The sequence below is a fragment of the Megascapheus bottae genome, chromosome 28, assembly GCF_031878675.1.
Source record: "Megascapheus bottae isolate mThoBot1 chromosome 28, mThoBot2.hap1, whole genome shotgun sequence".
NCBI classification, from domain to species: Eukaryota; Metazoa; Chordata; class Mammalia; order Rodentia; family Geomyidae; genus Megascapheus; species Megascapheus bottae.
In genome coordinates, this window is record NC_143536.1 from 11,041,905 (window position 1) to 11,064,200 (window position 22,296).

A 22,296-nucleotide genomic window follows, 5' to 3' on the forward strand; every position below is an offset into this window, starting at 1 on the left:
GGAGCCCTGCCTCACAGTGCAGTTTCTGTGTGAAAAGCAGCCGCCTGACCCCCATATTCTGCTGTCACACACCGATAGTCCTTGCAGACCTCAGAGGAGCCACCGCCCTGCCTCTGGGGGGTGGGAGGGAGGGGAGTACTTGTTCATCTCCTGATTCAGACTTCTATATTCTGTGCTCAGAAAGGTAGAAAAGCATGGAGACACTGTGCAAATCCCTTACGATGTGTTTATATCACATGTTCTAAGTCTATCCCTTCATTTCTTTTTTAGTATGTATGTACGTACGTAGATATGTACGTACATACATACATACATAGTGAAGCTTGAACTCAGGGCCTGGGTGTTGTACCTGAGCTTTTTTTTTTTTTTGCATAAGGCACCTAAGCAAAAACTGGAAGCTCCATTTCCAGTTTTCTGGTGGTTAACTGGACATAAGAGTCACAGAATTTGCTGCCTGAGCTGGCTTTAAACCTCAACCCTTATATCCCTTTTATCTCAGCCTGAGTAGCTAGGACGACAGGTGGGAGCCACTGGCGCTTTCTTCAACCCCTTCATTTCTAAATGGCGTTGACCCTCTGGGTCTTACATGTTTAGTCCTGGTCATGAAGTTGAGAGAATTTTTAAGTGAACTGTGCCCAGAGAACAAGTGGGAATATAAGGCAAATTACATTCCCCTGTGCCCTGTGGCTGTGGCCCCAGTGTGCTGGCTCCCGAGTAAGTCCACAGTGAGGTTTGTGTGGGGCCTCAAGCTCCCCCTGCAGTCACAGCAGCAAGGACCCCGCCTGTGAGGGTCTGTCACCAGTCTAAGGAGTGACTTCAAATCCACGACAATGCTGCAGCCACCCAAACTACCACCACAGACGAATGGAAACCTTGTGCTCTCCTATGAAGTAAAGGCAGTTCTGTGTCATAAACTGCTCTTCCAATGCCTGGCATTCCCACAAGCTTCCATGAAGGAAACTTGTTCAGCCTTTACAGGCCTTCGTGTAACGGGGATTTCTGTATAGGTTCATCACCATCCCAAAGACCACAGTGCTGATGTCCTGGGGGAGCTATCAGCGCACACGGCTGTGCAGGCAGGGCCAGCCTGGCCGTCCACGCAGCGCAGACTCAGGGGCCAAGTGCAACTCGCCCGAGTCCTTATCACACAGCCAACTATTTTTGTGCCACTTCTATTTTTCACTTAAACGTCACCCGTGCCTCAAGACCCGGGGCCTGTCAAGTGTTTTGTTGCCAAGATTCTGTCTGTCAGAAAGGTCAGCAGCCAGTACCTTCCAATTGGGTCCCAGAGGGCCTCTCTTGGTCTTGGCTGACTGGAATAATGCAGGGTCTTCATCAGCTTTGTAGTCCTGAAAAACAAAACAAGAATCAGAGGCAGAGAAGAAAACCAGAACCTTCTTGCATCTTGTAGAACAGCTTGTGGCAGCTACTGAAACCCATGACAGAAAGCGATTAGGCTCAGCAGGCTCCTGGCGCACAAGTGGCAAAATGCTTCCACAGGATTGCGCTGGCGGCAGCACGCAATCACAAGGAATGAAGGTCTTTGCAGTAACACACCACGACTCCATGCTGGCCCTCTGATGGGAGTCAGGCCTGCCCACACCACTGGGGAGTGTCTGCAGTGACAAGGGCACCATCAGGAAGACTGGGTATGCCTGACCCTTTGTAAGGCTGTGTCAGCCACCGTCCAGCCTCTCCAAACCCTGGTCCACAGAGTGCCAGGGGCTAAGAAGAGTTCCTCATAGGAGAGGGAAGGCATTTCTACCATGGCCCTACAATCCCAGGCCACCACTGCTTCATCATGCCCCATGGGAAAGGCCCTGACACATCCATTTGTTTAAGCAGCCAAAGCGGTAACTTCACTGCCCCTTGATGTCCTCTGGGAATAAACATTAAACCTCTCTGCTTTATAGTCTCCAGTGAAAGCGTGCGCACACCCCCCCTCCCCCCCACACGCCTTCCCCTTTTCAAGCAGAGTCTCTAAGCTGGGACTCAACATTTCTGAAGGGACCCACATACTTGGGAAAAATGCCCAGACAAGTCCAGTATGAAGCCCTGGCCAAACATCACTGTTCAAGGGAGATAAGAGGAGTTCAAGCATGGAGCACACACTGAACAAGCTCTCAAGTCTAATACAGACTGTTTGCAAATCAAAGAAAACACGTAAAGTGGCAGCCACTCCACGCACAAGTTCCCCAGTAAATGAGTATGACATGCTAGGGGGGAAAAGTTATAAATAATGTGAAGGGGGGGGACAAAACCTTAATAGAAGATAATTGGGAAAAATACGTGGCATTGGCCTGTATGCTTGTCTAAGAAGCTACAAGATGGGGCTGGGACACATGGGGAGATGATGGAAGGTTGACATTGATTGAGATGTGCTGTGCTCATAAATGAACATGCAGAATTGAAACCTCTGGATAGGAACAACAACAATAATAATGCTGTAAGAAGGGCTACACTTCCATCACAAGTTCTCAGGTGGCCACCCCAGGTCTGAATGCTTTGCAGTATGCACTGTGATGTGGCCACAGGTAGTTGTGTCAGTGTTAATCCCACTGCCAATGGGCAAACAGCTGCAAGAGCCAGGGGTGCACTTTCACCATGAACCTGAGCCCAACCACACTGAGCTTTATCACTGCCAGCCAGCACAAATTCTTCAGTTCCAACTTACAATGGCTGTCCTGAAGCTTTAGCCACCTCTCTTCTGAGCCTTCGCAAGACCTGGCTCTGCAGTGAATACCAACACAAAGAAATTCCCAAGCCAGCTCTTCTAGGTCAGAGGTCAAAAACTCAAAAGTCTGGCTTCACTCTCCCCCAAATTAAAGGAATCTCTTATCAAAATCATTCCCTATACCACAGCCTCTTAGAACCTGTGTGAGACCTGAGAAGTAGATGTAGTCTGAGGAGGCAGAGGGGGAAGGAGGTCAGCTGGTGAGTACGTGTGTGTTTGGGGGTGAGTTGGGGAACGTGGGGCCATCTCAATGAAGAGACAGATACACAAGGTTCACTAAACGAGGAAACTCCTATTTTATCAACTGCCAACCAGCCAGACAAGGGACCACATTTCAGAAACAAATCTAAAATAGTACTTAAAAGTAGGACAATCTTAGGGTTCGGATCGCATTATGGCTAAAATACTGCAAAGATTATACTGTTGTTATAATATAAAAGAGGTTAGCCATGGTTTACAATTTTATTTTATTTGAGGGAAAGGCTTTTCCACCCTTTCTGGCTGCCTGGGGTGTTTAGCTGCCTGGGGCAGGACTCCCTCCCCTCCAATATGGGTTTGCTTTTACCACTAAATGTGGAAGAGAAGAGCATGGAAGAGAACAGAAAACAGCTCACTTTCACACTCGGGAGGCCCTCAGTCACAGGCCAAGCCAGGAGGAAAATAGGGAGCTGGCAGAATATGGCACCATGGAAAGACAAACTCTGATTCCGTGATTATTGAAATAGGAAGGGAAAAGAACAGACAGGGACTCTAGAATGGAGGATGTACAAAGACTTCAGAACTGGCTTTTAAGCCTGGCCCACTTCAAGAGAAGGAATGAAAGTGGCAGGATGGAAGCATACACAGTGATCACCAGGACTAAAAGAACAGAACCAATGCCATTAAGAAGAGTGTTATACGAACAACTGAGGCCGGCGTAGGAGTAAGTTAGCTGAGGGGGCACGTAGCCCGGGGGCCAGGCTGGGTGCAGATGGGAGTCGTAACACTATTTCTGCCACTCTAGCTGCTGGCCAGGCTGAGGTTAAGCACATGTGACAGAGACTGACAAACCCACTGTGTGAGAAGCACCTCTGCCCCTCTCTGGACCCTGCTATCGGTGTAGGTGGGGTGGTGAGGTGAAGACAACACACTCTGGGGGCATGGGTTCATGGAATCATGGGGACACCAACTTCTCTCACGGATGAGGAGAGGACAGTCCAACGAGGAAATGGAATGCCCCACCCTTTCTTAGGAAGTCTGGGGCTGAAAGAAAAAGCCACAGCCATGTAGCAAGTGGACTGGCCTGGCCTGTAGAGCAGAGGCTAGGTACCACAAAGGGCAGTCTTTCCTTAGTGCTATTTCTTGCTGAACTCAAAGTAGGAGACTATTCCAGATACCATACTGAAAATGTCACACAACCCAATCATCATCCACAGTATTCGATCCTCCAGCAGTGAGAACTGCAGTTCTCAGAGCCGAGGCACTTCTCGGCTTGTCGTGTGAGTCTGAAGACGTAAACATTTAATCAGATGAATTAGTAGCAGGGTATAAGAAGGCAGCTCCCAGACAGTCATTTCAAGCACTGTTTGGGTGTCCACAGCTAACACGGAATTTCTTTTTGAATAGTCTTATTCTGCTGCAATTTGATTGTGGCGCACCTAGTTTTGGGTCTTCTGTGGGTATGAGGTTGTCCTGGGGTTATATCAGTATCACAAGGAACAAAATATACTCCTGCACGTATGACAGTTTCGGCATACAGAATGCAACCTCAGCTACCAATTATAGCTGCAAATGAGCAACCGAGTGGAATGAGACAGCCTGCTGGCTTTGTTAGTGTTCTGTCTCCTCTGGGGTCCCAGGAGGAGAGGGAGGCTCTGAAGAGGAGGGAGCCCTTGGCTCCTGGTTTATTGTGCTCGCCACCAGCTGCAGACTTCTCATCTCATTAGTTCTCTCAGAATACCACGGGCGCAGACAGCTGCAGCCGACTCGGGTCTCCAGCTCCCGGGTATTCTGAAGGCTGCACTGGCCACGCACTCTCTGTAATCTTTGGGAAAACAAGCAAGCACATTCACTAGGCCCCAGAAACACATTTGTAAAACGGGTTTTAAAATCATGGTTAAAAGGACAAAAACATTATTGCTAAGGTGCATTGTGTTAAAAATTTTTTTTAATGATCCAATTTTAATTATCTGGATAATGCCCAGAGGCCTGGCCAGAACGAGGGCTGAGGAAAACCATGGTTATCAAGTTAGGGCTAACATCCCTACATCCCTAGACTCTACTTTGCTCCACCAATAACAGTGGCTGAACAACATTAAAATGCATGGCATCAGCGTAAGGTAGATTTGGGTTAGTGCTAATGAAAGTCTATTCAATCAGAAACACTGATTTCAGGTTAAAAAAAAAAATCCAAGGCAAGCGCATGTCAGGTTACCCTTTGGGGAAGAAAATAAAAACATGATATGGTCAATAAATGGGTTACTGAGTCTGCATGCTGCAGCCAGAGAACATTCATGAGATTCATATAAATAACGTTTGCAGTCACTAGACTCGGAAAGTCATGCTACCTCTCGGGTGTGCATCTGTTGTTCAGCCCAGCTCTCAACGGAGGAACTCAACAGAAACCGCATCCATTCTCAAGACAAGCAATATTTATTCTATGAATCTTTTAGCACAAAATGCATGTGCAAAATCTGTACTGGCCCATCCTATCTATGTCTCTGAGCCTAGGAGGAGCTCATGATTATGAATGGGGAAGGGCTCAGGAAGCGAGGGGCATGCTGGGAGAAGTTCCTGACAGCTTGTGAAAACCAAGAGGAGCTCCAGACACCAGGAGCTGCTGATGGTTAGCGCAGGTGAGAAGAGGAAGCCACCGAAGATCGCCCAGAGCACTAGTGCTCATGACATCCGTCCCTAAAGCCAGCACCCTCTCCACAAACCCCACCAGCCCCCAGTGGAGGAGACTTTCATGGAACACACATAAAAACTTGAGAGACTATTAGGACCTTGAATAGGCTCTTCTGGAAAGCAAGATGACTAAACTAAACCACAGCCTGGAAATAAAGTCTGGGATGGGAGAAAAAGCAGAATCAAACAGGAAGATAAATAACCAAACGCAATCCCTTAGCACAGCCCTGCATTTCTTCAGTGCTGAGGCATTTGGGGAAAACAAGCAGCTCCTGGATCCTATCAGGGCCGACCCCAGTGCAACTACATAACTCCAGCTGACAATATTCAAGCCAAACTCTGAAGGCTAAAAAAAATGTCGGCAGTAAATGTTGCAATAACAAACAGCAGAGGTGTAAAAAGAAATAACATTTACTAACTTGCTTAAGAAACTGATTTCAACAGTTATTTTCTAATCAGCAGCTTTCTCTTCTATTTTTAATTACATTTCCCCAGCGACTCCTCACCCTCTCAGGTTCCCACGGAGTACCATTAATATAGTATAAGTAAACCTCATTAATTCAGGTCCTACCACCTTGGAATTCATAATCACTCGGACAGGGGCTGGGTTGAAGTTTATCTTTGCATGATCTATGAAAAAAAGATTTGCTACACAAATTAATAGAGTAACAAGATCTCCGGAGGGCTGTTTAAACAGTTCAGAAGTGTTTTAGAGCAATTCAGAAGCATTCATTTGCATATAATTATTATGCTAATTACAAATCATTCTTATCTATTCATTAAAGCAGATCCCCAAAGGACCACTAATTGTCAATAACTTGTTGGCCTAGTTTCCCTTACTGAATGCACCTCAGAGGAACAAACCTGCATTAGAAAATAGTCTACAGTTCCGCCCTCTCATTAATCCTCATTGGCTTTTCCCACCAATGACTGAAAAGTGGAACCTCTAAGTCTAGGGAAAGCTCGGCCTCCATGTCACAGCAGACGCCCTCAGAATCTTTCCTCCCTCCTACAAACTCCCCAACTAGCTGTGAGACAATTCTGGCCTGGGGTGTTCACACTGACTATCGCACCTCTGGGCTGGCAAAGCATACGGCTTCGTTCTGCTCTCTGATCTGCTCTTTACAGAAATCACAGGTCACAACACCTCCAGGGTTGTGACGGCAGACTCCAAATGCTTTTGAAAGGCTTTATTTAATAGGATAAAAAAGAAGGCAGAACCTCAGCTCTGGAAAAGTTCTGGCATATCACCTGCCATGATGTGGTAATCCAGCAAGGAAAGTGAATCCCCCGTGCCGGGTGAGATGGTCAGGTGAGGTCAGCAGATGGCTGGGGAGGTGTGGGGGCTGAACTACTGCCCTTCCCTTGGGGGGCTGGGCTACTGGCCTAACATAAATATACAATACGTGCATTCATGTTTATTACACTATCTTAAACTCTGCACACCACTAGAGTTGTAACTTAAAATTGCCACAAAAACCTGAAACATATGTTTAGTAGAAGTTCTAACAACTGATGTTTCCTTTAAGTGAGCTATCCTACTACAACATAATTGAACTGGGGCAAATACTCCACTGAAAATTTCAGACTGCTCTCCAGCACAATGTTGGTTCTTGATCTGCCCTTTAGCTCCTAAGCCCCGGGAGTCTCCAGGAGCCCCCAGAACCTGCATACACACCACTGAACAACCATCACTTCTGCACAGAAAGAGCCAAACTGATACTCAGGCTCATTCCTACTATTATTTCTGGAGTACTTCCTCTGGATGGACTAGCACTAAGATCTTCCTGTTTGCCCTCACCAGCTGGGACTAAAGGCACTTCTGACCATCGCCGTAGCTAAGCTGAGCAGACTCGTACTGTCTTGTGTGACACCAAAGCCAGGCCCAAATCACTTACTGTAGGCTTGTGGCTGCCTCACACCAGGACCTGAAACAATCTCTGCTCCTGCTCAGTCCAGAGAACTTTCCCAAAGAAAGCACTCACACTGCTGAAAGAGGGTTTGGCAAGGAACAAGGCAAAGGAGAGTGACAACCTGAGTGGGGTTGAGGGGATACTCGGTGCACACATGTGGAAATGTCACACAACACCCCCCTACCCCCATACAACTAATGTATGCCACTTAGAAAAGGAAAGAAAACAATCTGGCAATAAGACTATCCCCAAACCCAAAATTCTCACCTTACCACCTGCCCCACTGGGCTTGGAATCCTAGCTCCTCAGGAAGTTGAGATCTGAGAATTGAAGTTCTTAACCTGTCTGGAAATCTGAGAGACTCTTACCTCCAATTACCCCCCCCCCGGGGGGGGGAATCCTAGAGTGGAGGTGTGGTTCAAGTATAAAGCACTAGCCATGAATGTAAAAGCTGACAGATTAAGCCTAGAGTTCTATCTAACCTCAGTATAAAAAAAAAGAAAAAAAATCAGAATGAATATTAAGCTAATAATGAGGGGCTATAGTGAGAAAGTGAGGCAACATACGCTGATACACACATTTTTAACAGAACTTTAAAAATCGCTTAAATGTAAGCAAGCATGAAATGAGCAGTGCGTTCTTTTCCCACAAGAGGTCACTCCCGAGCAACCACAATGCAAACAAGGCCAACTCAAAAAAAGCCACTGCTGAAAGGGATGGCGAATGCACGTCCATGTAAGGCAGCAGAGTAGAGCCTTGAGCAAAAAAGCTCAGGGACAATGCCTAGGCCCAGAGTTCAAGCCCTACCTCTGACAAAGAAACCAAACCAAACCAAAAAACAACAACAACTAGGTTCATTTTAACCCTAAAGAGTAGAGGTCCTCCACTGAAAGCAGTGTCTCCTCCTGCCAGAGAACTGAGCACATCAGCAGTTTGCAACCCTAGAATGTGCTGGACCTCAGCCACAGCCTTCCCATAAACAAAAGCTGCTTTTCAGATCCAAAGCCACCACAGGGCTGAGAAGCAAAGAGCCTTCTTAGGAAGTCAGACATCCCAAACATAGCTCTCACACTGAACCCCTCCCCAGAAGGCCACGCACAGCACCTCAGGTCAACTCCTGAGAAATTGTCATCTTTGTAGCTCAAGTGGTGACAAGTATTAACTTCACAGCGCTTCATGTACTGTTTGGCCCTTTCCAGCCAGACCTGATCATTCCTTTCCATTTGAAGAGAAAACATTCTCGTGCAAATCATTTAGGAAGTACATGTTTGACAAGTCCTTAAAATTGTGATTTTTTTTTTTTAAAGGGAGCACAGTATATGCCTGTTCCCAGGCACTCAAATATGTAACATGTGGGTGCTGTCCTATGAGGGATCAAAGCAAAGACACGCCTGGCCCCTTCCAAAAAGCAGACCAGCACAGGCCTGGCGGCTAAAATCCCGTCTTTCAGAGCCCATCCTAAAGAAATTAAACCAGGTTTCATCAGCTTGTTAAACTAACATTCAGGGAAAAGCATTTGAAAGAAAAGGCAAAATACTTTGGTATTAGGTTTGAACCAGGGGCTCTACTTGAACCACACCTCCATCTCTTTTCATTCTGGCTCTTTGAGACAGTGATGCTTCTTGCTACAGGGCTGGTCTGGACCAAAACTGCCATTTTCACTTCTAAACCATAGCTGGAATGACAGCTGGGATGACAAGCGCCCACCCACACCGGTTGAGAGAAATCTGTGAGCTCTTGCCTGTGCTGGCCTCGAAATTCAATCCGCCTCACTCTTGAAAAACTAATACACACAGTTCAAAGCAATTAGAACCAAATCACATATGTTGACTTCCAAGAGTCCCCAGATTCAGACAATCATGTTGCAGGTCTATCTTTTCCCCCAAAACATTCTCACCACACAGCTGGACCGTGTGCCCCGGGCAGGAAAACCTCAGAGGCCTTCACTCCAAAACCCACTTCCTTCCCTGACATCACAACCCATTAAAAGGTTTCTCAAGGACTATGTATTTTGTGAAGAAATACACAACCAATCCCACTATCATAGGTCCGGAACAATGGGTGGGAGCTGTTTATTTGGCCAAGTTCAAACTTCCCAAATTCTGGTCCTTGCAACTTTAGCTGCAGCCTGAGGCCCTGCGCTGACCAAAACAGCTGTGAGAAAAGCACCCTTTGTGTGAGGGGCACCCAGCCTCACCAGTAGCCAAGCAACAGTTGGAACAAACCACTCCAAGTCATTTAGGAACATCTGGCTTGTCCAGTGATTAAGAAGAGCCACTCTTTAGACAGATACAATTATGCTACTCACTCGACCAAAACACCGTGAATAGTAAGTTCTAATAAACATTTATGAAATGAACAAGTGAAATATAAAATGAACGAGTTTTCACGTCAAATCACATCTGTAGGTCTTCAAGCCTTTTATTTTATGGCATGTATGCAAATTCCAAAATATGCCAGTGCTTAGTAGCGGAGGGAGGAGGAAAGCCAGGCCCTCATGAAAACTGGAGGCCCTCATGAGGACTGGGGAGAACAGAAGGAGCACCAGGCACTTGCTGTTTGCTGTAAGTAAATTAAGGGTGTCCTCAAGAGACACACTGCAAGGAAGGGGCACCCTACAGCAAGAAGACGAAAGCCCGGGTTCTCCCATGGCTAGGAGAGAAGGGGACAGCACTTCCTTGGGCTGCAAATACCTTGGCAGTAAAGATGAAAGCGGACCCCTCTGCCATTTCTGCTGCTTACCCTTCCCAGAGGTGCCAGCTCTGCAGTGGGTACCTGTCTCCACGCCACAGCTTCCCAAAAGGAAACACACCAGCAAGTCACCACGGACAGACTCAAGTCCCACCCCAGGTTCTGAACAGGGATGGGTCTCCCTAACCTGCATTTCTGCTCAGGAACTAAGCATGTCTGAATGGAAAGGGGCCCAAGGGTTTTGGTCTGAGTCCTAACTAGGTGCGTGGATAGACAAGCTTTGAAGGAGCCATTATGCTCCTTCGAAGCCCCAAAAGATCATTTTAATGTCTAAGATCCACAGAACCAAGGCCTGCCTTGGAACTCCTGCAAGACAGACAAGGGGCAGGGCGAGAGGAGGCATCAAGAGGCCATCTAGGCTGGGAGGGAGGCAGAACCTTCCTCATGATTCTTCCTCTCCCTGGGCTTCCTGTTGAGCCAAGGCTGTCTGGTCCTTACTTTCGCAAGCCTCTTTTTCTGTAGGGAAGTTTTCAGGTGATTGGCCTCACCTTCCATCTGCAAGCTGTGCAGGCCACACTTGCCTGCAGGCTTTTCTACCAGCCAGGATGACTGTGGCACTGGTGAGCGAACAAAATGGAGCGTGCTGCTCACCCGAGTGACAGTTTTCTGCTGGGAAGTGATTGTACACGGTGGTCTAGGGTCTGCAGGAGCTGAGCCCATGCTCAAATCCACGCCTCTACACTCTTCCCATTTGCAAACAGAGAAAGGGACCAGGGAGGGGAGGTTAAGGGAACAAATGAAGATGCTGGGGAAATGCCTCCAGGAAGCCACTAGGACTAGCAGGTATGGAGAAGGACATGGAAGTAACAGTGCAGGGTAGAGGTGTGGAGCAGAAAAAGCAGAATGGATGACATCAGAGCTTCATCCTAACAATCAAGCCTAAGGGGGCAAAGAAAAAGAAAAGAGGGCCCACTCCCAGTTCTTCCAGAGAATCAGGGACTGGAAACCACACATCCTGGCCACGTCTCTTCTGACCCAGGAACACCATGTTCATGAAGACCTCACTAAGGACCCCAAATGCCTAACTACTGGATATGAAATGCCTCACTTGAGAAAAATCTTTTGCTGGTTGGGTGTGGTGGCTCACGCCTATAATCCTAGCTACTCAGGAGGCTGAGATCTGAGGATCAGAAGGAAAAATCTTTTGTCACAGATTAAAACCTTACATTCAGACATGGGAACAGGAAGGGGATGGGGGGGAACCCTCTAAAAGTGCTGCATTTTATTTAGCTCTTATCGGTCCTGAGACTTGGCTTATCCTTGGGTTTCCTCGTGGCTAGCGCTCTATCACTTGAACTACAACACATCTGGCTTTTTTTTTTCTGTGTAGGTGGTACCAAGAAATCAAACCTAGGGCTTTGTGCATCCTAGACAAGCACCCTACCACTAAGCCACACTCCTGGCTCTGGAGTTGCTGCATTTTAGTATGGAAGAGAGCTCTACTTTTTTTTTTTTTTTTTTTTTTGCCAATCCGGTAGCTTGAAGTCAAGAGCTTTTGTGCTCAAGGCACTAGTACTCTTATGACTTTGAGACACAGCTCCATTTCCAGCTTTTTGGTAGTTAACTGGACTCATGAACTTTCTTGCCCAGGTTGGCTTTGAACCATGATTCCCCAGGCGTCAGCCTCCTGAGTAGCCAAGGATTACAGGCGAGAGCTACCAACATATGGCTAGAACTATACTTTTTGCTTGTTACTTACTGACCTCAAAAAACAAACAAACAAAAAAACAGATGTTAAAATGTATTGTATTTAGATGGACAAGCCTAGGAGAATTTGGGACAAACATGTGCACTAAAAAACCACCCTTGGAAATGATAAAGTCACATAGTACCGGCTAGGAGGACAACATAGCCCTTTTTAGTTTCCAGTAATATCTTAAAATGTGGTTCCAATTCCTCTTTCCTTTTCAAAAAACTGTGCTCATTTTCTTTCAAATGACTTCCAAAAACACAGGTCTCTCTGATGTTAATCATGTGTACACTTCAGCTTCCACTTTAAAGAGCCCACTCTCCTGGGAAGTGACTTTTGTATACAAATCATGGAAAGCTACTTAGACCAAGTGCTGGAGATGATTAAAAGGGGCCAGATTCGAATTTATACCTTCAGAAAGCAGAAGCAGATGTCAGCTGAGTCATCTGTGTACACTTGGGAATGAGCTGAAGATAGGCATGTGTGTTTCATCAGGACATGTAAAGAGTCCCCAACTTTTTACTGTGGTTACATATCAAGTACAACTTTAGAAATGAGGAGAAAAAAGAAAAACCCCTTTAAACTTATATTTTGGTCTGTATGCTGGGTACCCTGACTCTATGACAGTTTGATCTCTACCCAGAACTTGTTTCCATCTGAGCAGTGAAGGCCTTTGCTCCTTAGCAACTCAGACGACTAGTCACCCACTCTTTCTTATTCCTCACGTGGACCCAGGAGAGAATTAGCTAAAGCAGTGCTATGTTCTACTCAGTTATTTAGGGCCCGAGCGCTGTACTTGAGCTTTGGTATTCAAGGTCAGTGCTCTACCATGAGCCACAGTTATACTTCTGGCTTTTTGATAAGTTAACTGGAGCTAGTGGACTTGGTTGCTCAGGCTTCAAACCATGATCCTCATATCTCAGCCTCCTGTGTAGCTAGGATTACAGGGGTGAGCCACAGTGTCGGGTGTAGGAAATCTGTTTTGTGTTCCAACTGCCCCAAAGAAACAATAATCTGACTGCTTGCTAGTTTCTTTAGGAAATTACATATTTTCTGGATAATTATGAGGCACCCTGAATCCTTGATTCAGAAGTACATGTGACTCCTGGAACACTATTCTGTGAACTCAGGTCATACTGACAGAGATGACTACACAAACTCTCATCCCTGGGGTGGTGGTGACAATGCCAGCCTGAGATTACATATGAGTAACTCCTAAAGCATCCACTCTTTACACCCAGGGTCAAATCACATCTCCTCTATACACGCTCCTAAGATTGACCAAAAACTAGCAAGTCAACAAGATGCATAATATATGAGTCCCTGGACAACCTGGCAGTTAAATCTCGAAAGTAATCCATTCAGGCACTGTGAATGAATGCTTGGGCTGTGTCTGTATAAAGCAGCCTGCAGTGACAGAGAATTCCCACCAGGTGGGGTGATAAGATAAATGTCACTTCTCAACTCTTGGCTTACAATTACTGATGGAAAGGGACTGGGGCCTTTCCCCCTCACATTTACTAATATAATGCAAAGGTTTCATGTGTTATAAAGCGGGTGATAAAGAAACTTAATCAGGCTGGGAGTTTGGCCTAGTCATAGAGTGCTTGCCTAGCATGCACGAAGACCTAGGTTCGATTCCTCGGTACCACATACATAGATAAAAGCCAGAAGTGGTGCTGAGGCTCAAGTGGTAGAGTGCGAGCCTTGAGAAAGTCCAAGGACAGTGCTCAAGCCCTGAGCCCAAGCCCAGGACTGGAAAAAAAAAAAAAAAAGAAACTTAATCACTTAAAAGTTGTGGTCTAAAAATATTTTTTTACATTAATTCACCCAACTACACCCTCCCGCAAGCAGTTCAATACACACAGAATGGGGTGGGGGAATCACTGAGTTAGTGGAACACCCCCCATCCAGGAAGCCCAAGGCCAGTCTGCACGCCTCCAGAGGGCTCCCCAATTCTGAAGTCTTCATCTGAGGGACAAAGAGGCAGACCCCATAGCACTACTGAGCTAGGTAAGACAAGACATGCCACTTGGCAAGCGAGTTTCTGGTATTCTCTTATGACCGAAGCCACCAGACCTGGCATGGGTGAGGGGAACAGACTGCAGTCAATCACACAATCATCTCCCATCACTTGGTCTGGCAGAGCCCAGCCAGTCTCCTCACAGATCTAGGCCTGTGGTCCTGGAAGACACCCGGATCAGGTCTTTTGTTTGCCTTCCACATCAATTAACATCTCCACGGGCACTGCCTGCCCCTGCCCGGGCAGAATCACCCTACCTACCCCGACTCTTTAGGCCAAACAAGGGAACCAACCCACTGGGTAAAACATCCTATCCCTTATTGGCTTCTTGTAGGTTTTAAACACTCCGTTCTAGAGCCACTCCAACAGTTTTCAGAACAAGTTTTTGGCACTAAATCTGACTGCCCCTCCTCTCTCCCAGAGTTACTCTTGTCTCCTCCCCTTCGCCCCAAGTGCTAATGGAACCTCTGACTTGCTTCCAACCAGCAGACAATGCAAAGGCCACGGGCCATTCATTCCCTGAGCCAGCTATCCACTGCCATTTTAAGACAGTAACAGAAAACAGATAGCATGGAGAGGAGGTCCAGGCCACCTCACCATGCTCTCTGCTCCCGAGAAAATCACTGCCAGCAGCCTCTTAGGCTTTCCCGGACTGCCTACACATAAGCCAACAAAGACATGTAAATACTTTTCAAATGTTCTGCCTTTTTTTTGGAACAAAGACAGCCCGCGCCCCTCACACCACTGCATGACCCTGGCGCTCCCAACCACTTGGTAATGCATGGAGAACACCGAGCCTTCAGCTCCCAGCTCAGGATGCAAAGTGGGGGGACAGGCGGTTCTTAGAAGTAAGGCTTTTGTAACGTCAAAGAGCATGCACCTGGAAATTCTAGTACCTATAGCCAGGTGTGAAAACTTCCTCTTCCATCCCCAGGGCCATCCAGGTGTGATCAAACTGACACCACACTGGTCTCTGGCTCACACCAGCTACTCCCTCCTCCTGACTCAGATGGGGCACCTTCAGTGACCCTGGAGGATGTGGGGTCAACCTCGACCCTGAAGGCCCCAGAAGGAGGTGAAGATGGGACACTGTTGGGGTACGTTGGATTGAGAGAAAGAGAATGCCTAAGTGGCAGCAGCTGGCCCAGTGGGCAACAAAGCAGAGCCGTGGCTCAGAAGTGGCGCATTGGACCGAGGGCCAGAATGTCCACTGGTGCCTCTCATCTGTTGAGTTACCTACGCTTCACTTTCCTCACTGAATAGAAGGCTGGTGCGAAACCCAACTTTTTGTAGCTACTGAATCATGTGTCCAAACTCTCTGGGGACTAATATCCGATAGCAGAGGGGGATGGCGGGACGCCTTGGCCCCTCCCCCAGACCCAGGGGAGGCCAAGAAAGCCCTGCATGGTAGAAAGCACAGGGGAGAGTGAGGAGGCGACACTGGGCCTTCCACCACTCACCACACCTGCCCCAACTCAGCTCAGGCACTGTGGGAGCTGCTTGGAAGGACAGAATGTCAGTGGCCAGGCCATGCTCTAGGCACAGCCTGGCTCCACAGGTTCTCAGGTCACTCCCTCTCTGGATTGGGGCTGGCTCCCAAAGCTGTCTCCTGTTCCTTGCTCCAGGGCCCTCACACATCCTCTGAAGCTCAAAGTTCTGTCCTGGCAGAGGTTTCAAAACTGCCACGGGCTGGGTGCTGGAGGCTTAGGCCTTTCAGGAGGCTGAGATGTGAGGACTGTGATTCGAAGTCAGCCAGGGCAGAAGAGTTCCCAAGACTCTTATCTCCAATGAACCACTCAAAACCTGGAAGTGGTGCTGCGGCTCAAGACGTAGAGTGCTAGCATTGAGCACAGAGGCTCAGGGACAGTGCCCAGACCCAACACAAAATAACTGTCATAGGCAGTCACCATCACGCAGCTCATTCCATCTTCTACAGTGGAGAAACACGCTTGCGGGGTTCTTTTTGGTTAGGCCTGCTAACCACACATGCTATCGGCTGTCGTTTCATCATGACTAGAAATTGCACAGGCAGAAAGACCTGCATTCCCAGCCTCAGAGCAGCATCCTCTGCCAAGGGGCAAACATGGCGGCACATACCACAGAATGACTGAGCTGCAAGCAGCCGCCCAGCATCGGAGCCCAGGCAAGTCCTGAGAGATTAGCAGGAGTGGGCAGCATTGTTCTGCCAGGGCATTTACTGTGTGATGTCAGCCAGTGCTGCTGTGAAGGCTGGGAGGAACAAAGCCCTCTAGATGTTCTCTGGGTAGTATGTGCCAAAGGCCGGGGTGACTGCTGTGGGCACAGCATGGCTCTAGACAGCAGTAGCGGTTTTACCACACTGGGTATCCGGATACCCAGTGCCACTGAACTCTAGCTTTGGAATGCTAAGTTTTATGTTATAAGTTGTCAAAATAAGGAGCTGCTGCTGTAAATCAGAATCACTTTACCATAAGTCTATGTTTAAGTGAAACTTTACACAGGAATAGGAGCCATCAGGGCTGGACAGGCTGCTGGCTTGTACAGCAGCAGCATGCACACAGCGGCCTTATTTTATGCAAGACAACACAGGTACTACGAGGTCACTTAGTCCAACGTGAACATGAGTGGAGGCTCAAACCTCAATTTGAACTCGGTGGTGTTGAAGAGTGTTCTCAGCTCCATCCCCACAGGGTCACAATACAGAGGTCCAGCCCATCCTCTCCCACTACCTACCAGTCAAGTACCATGGTTCTTCACAGAACCATTGCAAAGCTCCCTCCCCACAGACTGTGCTTGCACAGTGCCACCCACCTGGAGGAACCAAGATGCAGGCCTCCAGGGCTCTAGTCGCACTGGCTTGACACTGCTTAGGCTCCAACAAAGCAGAAGTGCCCATGTGGTAGGTGGGAGACCATTCTGATTGGTGGCACACAGGGCGTTTCTGACAGCAATATTTGAATGCTATCCAGGGGCAGCCAATCAATCCCCTATGCCCAATGGGCTCGCTGCTGTCCCAGGCATCCAGACACTAGCTACTCCAGCAGCTGGCTCCTCAAACACCCCCAAGGCTTCTCTTCTCACCATCATTCTTCCACATGTACAAGTCAAGGTTGGAGGGGACCCCAGAGGAAGGCAAGAAAGGGGCCAGCAGCCTATGAACAACACACTAAGGATGTAAACACCTCCCTTTTCCCTTCGAAAGTGGCAATCACCCTGCAAGCAGGACAGAGCCAGGCATGGGGGAGGTGACTGCTAGCAGCCAACCTTGGTGAGTTCTGAGAAAAAGTCTAGAGACCTCTCCTGTGTGCACAGTAAAGTGGATCTTTCCTGTTTGCTTCAGCTAACGACATTGCTCAAGTTCAAAGAATAAGCACTAAAAATAGCAACGAAAGGGCTGCTGACTGCACACATTGTGCTTGACAAACAAGGGCTATCCCTCTCCAGAGGGCTGGCTCTCCCCATCAGGAGAAAGAGGATCCTGGTTGTCTTAGCACAAAGCACAGCCTGAAATCAAAGTAGCGCGTGCATACACTGGCCTGCGGAAGCTCTACTTGAGCATCTGAAGCCCAAGGCCTGAAGTATGAACACCTACCTTTAGTAAGAATCAAGCCAGAAAGCCGCCAGATGTTAAATTACAGTGAATATTTCTAAATGGGACTCACATTATTTAAAGAAGCTCTAAAGAGAATACTTTCATAAACAATAAACAACGTTGGGTTCTTCAAAGAAAATGCACACCTTCCTTTAATAGGTACACTCTAATTTTTCTTTGGTAGTTCTAGAGTTTGAGCTCAGGGCCTTGCCCTTGCCAGGCGGACTCTCTAACACTTGAATCGTGCCTCTGGCCCTTTCTTATTTTTTGACTACCGTCTTGGTTTTGGCCTAGACCAGCTTGCAACACAATCTTCCTATTTACACCTCCTGCATAAACTTGGATGGCAGGGACGAATCACTACGTCCAGCTTTTTATTGGCTGAAGTGAGGCCTTGTGAACTTGCAACACCAACCTCTCCACCTCAGTCTATAGCTACGAGTACACACCCCAGTTTACTTTAACAATTCTTACAGGGGGCATCTATACAAGGCCAAAACTTGCGCGAGTCACAAATCGCTTTCCTACTGTTGGGCTCTGAGAGCAGATCTGAGTTCCAGACTCAGAGCCGAAAGGGAGACCATAACCAGAGGAAAGAGTGCCACACATCAGTGCCACCAAGGAGCACTTACTGCAGCTTCCACTTGACTTCGATCTGCAATGTCTATGTGGACAATTTCAACCGTTTTCCATGTGTTTGGGTCTAGACCGTGAACCTGTAAATGACAAGTAGAAATAAAACACGCATTAGGTAGAAATGATTACACTTACACATGCAATCTTTACCTTGAATCATTTACTGTGTATTATGAAGAACAAAAAATGCCAATTACTGTTTCACTGAGTCCAAATGACTCTTTTTAAGTCTAAAACCATGAGGGATCCAGAAATCTTGACTCACTCTTCAGAGTGCTCCCAAATAAGGGGAGGGGATCGGATGAGCAAGGACAACAGTGAGTAGAAAGCGGCAACTAGCACTTCCGTAGTCCCCAGGGTGATGCAGCCAGCCTGTATGTCAACCAGCCGCATGTACTCCTAGTCCAGCAGTCCTGTGCTAATGTAATGGTTGGGGACTAATGTTAACTTCAGGCAGCCACACCATCTGGTCTAAACCTTATTATACCCAGAGATTAAAACAGACCGTGACACTTAGATTACATTTGAAAGACTGACAGGAAATGGCAAAAGATTACCTGAAAGAAAAGGCTAGTACTACTACTTACACCCCGAAGTTTCAGTAAGTGCCATGACCATTAACTTAGTAAAGTAAGTTAGTTCTGAAATCATGAGCCCACTGCTGGGCCCCAGCACCTGCTTTTCAGGAGCACTGTGCCAAGAGCAACACCACATGCCAGTCCTCCCCTCTCACATCGGCCTCTGTGAAGGCCTGGAGTCCAAGAAGATGCTCTCCAAGCTTGCTTTAGGGACACAGGCCACTACTTAAGAGTGGTACATGTCAGGAGCGTGACATTATTTTTTGCATGGTAGTCAAAGCATCTTCCCCAACCCTCAGGACAGCCGGTGGAGGGAAGTGAAAATTCAGCCGTTGTGTGATGATATATGCTCCCGTTTCAGATCAAAACTGTAACTTCCCCCATGTCCATGCAAAGGGGAAGGCCAGGGTGCTGGCAGGGCAAGCCCACCCGCCTGCCTCTCGGCACTACCACCCAACAGCCTGCCCGGTGCTGGACTACTCAGGTGATGGCATTGCTTAAGAACCGGGCAGACTCCTGTTCCCAGAGGCTTCTGCACTTCAAGTGAGTGCCCAGGTGAAACTTACATTTTCTAATGTTCCCAAGTCTGGTTTGTGCCATGTTTCAATTTTAATGAAGAAATCATCTTTCATATATTCATTCTGCAGAAAACACAAGAGGACAAGGACATGACTCTTCCCCGAGTCGTGGGGGGGGCTTCTCCCAGGAGAAGCACATCCCCAGCAGGAGAGCTGAGCCTCCCGTCCACAGCCTAGGTGTACTGCCAGGCACACACGCAGGGCCACATGCTGTTAGGGATCTTAGCAGGCCTACTTGTCATGCAGCATATGGGGCTAGGAAGAAAGCCAAGAGCTTTGGAGAGTCAAGTTTGACATCAGAGGGAAGGAACAAAAAGCAAAGAAACAGAAACAAAAGTAAGAGGTAATCAACCAGATAAGGGAGACCAATCACCCCCCAAGGAATGCAGTATGGCTCAGGCCAGGTGGAGGAGGCAGACAGGAGTCATGCAGAGATGCGAATTTTAGTGAAAAAGCCAGTAATTGTTGGACTTGATTACCACGTAAGTTTAGAGGGGGAGAGGGTGGCTGAAAGGGGGATTTTACTCACCGTTACAACTGAGGCCAATCACAAGGGCAAGCAATAAAATGGAAAAAAATCAGATTAATCAGAGTCAAAACAATCTGTCTCAATACTTTGTTACTACTTGAAAATAAGAGACTTCCTGAAAATACAGAATATTTAATAGCTTATGTCTTTAAAACAGTTTTAACGTAAAAACTGCACACTATGATCCTCAGATGATGGAGTCCAAATAACGTGTGGCGTCATCTAGGTTTAAAATCATGGCACTAAGGATAATATTACAAAGCATTACAAAGTCAGCACATTACTGGAAGGCACTCCTAGGTCCTGCCCTATCTCTCCTATCAGGGGACTCTATAAATCTTGAAAATTCACCAGAAGGCATTTCTGAATGTGTGTCATTTTCCCAGGTCCTTCTCCACCTGCTTCCCTGAACCAGGCAGCCAACCAGGGATGCCTGTCACCTGGAAGTGAACCCACCCACTAAACAACCATCCTGAGGACTTTGATGTAGCTGTTCCCCTGTTGTCACTCAGGCAGCTGCATTCCCACAGGAGGCCCTAGCACTTGGGCTCTGTCCCCTGGCCCTCAGGGTGGACCAAAGAAGGCAAAAGCTGCTGGGACCAGGCTTACTTGTTCTACAGTAGGGATATGCGTTCCAGGCTTTCTCATGGAACACCAAGGAGCCCTCAGGAGCAATCATCCTCACGAATGCAGGAACTTTGCTGCAAGGAGAGAGATTAGATACATTCTTGACTGAAATAGCAGCTCTACCAACTATGATCATATTCAAAGACTACTGTAAGTCAATTTTGATGCCCTAAAGACTTACCAAGTTTATTCAATCCCATGGTAATCAGGTAGAAAAATGACAAGGTAACAAAATAAATATGAAAGTTTAACTGTAAAAACAGCTGTCTCAGAATACAAGCAATGTTTTCCCATATGCTCTGGATGTGTTCCCCTGGTGGGAAATCTAAGTGTTAACTGAAGCAAGCTAACCAACTTGCACATCAGCACAGCCATGAAGCTGGGCGCCCATGACTCACACCTGTCATCCTACCTACTCAGAAGGCTGGGATCTGAGGACTGTGGTTCAAAGCCAGCTTGGGAAGAAATACCCTTGAGACGGCTATGTCCAATAAACTACTCAGAAAAAGCTGGAAGTAATGTGGCTCAAGAGGCAGAGCGCTAGCCTTGAGCACAAAGAGGCTCCAGGACAGTGTGCAGGCTCTGAGTTCAAACCCAGGAGGACCAGCAAAACAAAAACAAAAAGCCCTAAAACACAGCCAGCAAGTTCTCTCACATAGTCAATGGAAGGCTTCACAATGGTAAAAGCCTACAGTAAAGGAGCATCTTTAAATATGTCACGGAATACAATGTACAGGACAGACCTGTGTTAACGCAAAGCACTTTTAGAGGATGAGAAAGCCTGCCCAAGGCCTCATGCAACGTGCAGTGCTGACACATCATGAAAGCCCACTGGCCTGTGCAATTTCCTAACAACCCACAGACAGCTCAGACAGGTAGAGGACACCACCCAAGAACAAATGAAAAGCCCAATTTCACAGGTCTTCAACAACTGCAAATAAAGCGGCCATATGTGCTGATTGGAGCTACTGTAAAGTAACTTCATCACGGCCGGGCTTTCCATGCCCCCATCCCCAAATCCCAACATGGTCACTTAGAAGCCATATGAGCTGACTTTCTTCTAAAATCCTAGGAGCTAGGAAGACTGAATTTGCTGCGCCCATCAAGTGTTTTGCACACGGCACAATACATGCTCACAAAAGGCTCACAAAAGCCTTACTAAGGCTGGGAGTGTATGTAAACCAGTAGGAGAGCACTTACCTGGCATGCATGAAACCCTGGGTTTGATTCCTCAATACCACCTACACAGAAAAATCTGGAAGTGGTGCTATGGCTTAAGTGCTAGAGTGCTACCCTTGAGAAAGCACACAAGGACAGTGCCCAAGCCCTGAGTTCAAGCCCCAGGGCCGGCAAAAAACTTTTTTTTTAAAAAAGGTAGTTACTGTTAATTTTTAACAGGCAGGATTGTTTGGTTCTTTCATGGGCCTTATCCTTTAAACCTTCCAGCAACTCTAAGGCAGAAATAATCTCACTTCAGATAGCTGGCATGCCAAAGCTAAGTGATAGCATGGCAAGACGGACAGCTTCCAACTTCAAGCAAGGTATTTATTTCTTCTATGCTACTTGCTACTATGCTGCTACTCTGAGAACTGCCAAGTACCATTAATTTTCTTCAACTAAGACAAAGAATGAATTAAGAAAATCTGAGACCCAGGAAGCAGTCTGCTCCTCTGATAAGGTCAGCTGGCCTGGAGTTCTTGCGCTAGGAATCCAGGAGACCAAGCAGGGCAGACAGCAGGGGCCTCAGACTTGCCAGACAGACAGGCAGCCACTGCAGAGG

At 47.4% G+C, this 22,296-nt stretch overlaps 1 protein-coding gene across 1 annotated transcript in view; it reads right to left on the minus strand.

The window, feature by feature from the left end:
• The window catches only part of Pitpnb (phosphatidylinositol transfer protein beta), a 55,591-nt gene that overhangs the window by 16,333 nt on the left and 16,962 nt on the right, over window positions 1–22,296 (minus strand). The window contains exons 4-8 of the mRNA XM_090320388.1: window positions 20,499–20,590; window positions 19,890–19,897; window positions 19,349–19,423; window positions 18,201–18,284; window positions 1,272–1,349 (exon numbers count right to left, since the gene is read on the minus strand). Coding sequence (XP_090176514.1) covers window positions 1,272–1,349; window positions 18,201–18,284; window positions 19,349–19,423; window positions 19,890–19,897; window positions 20,499–20,590 — 337 coding nt within the window. The remainder of the gene's footprint in view (window positions 1–1,271; window positions 1,350–18,200; window positions 18,285–19,348; window positions 19,424–19,889; window positions 19,898–20,498; window positions 20,591–22,296) is intronic.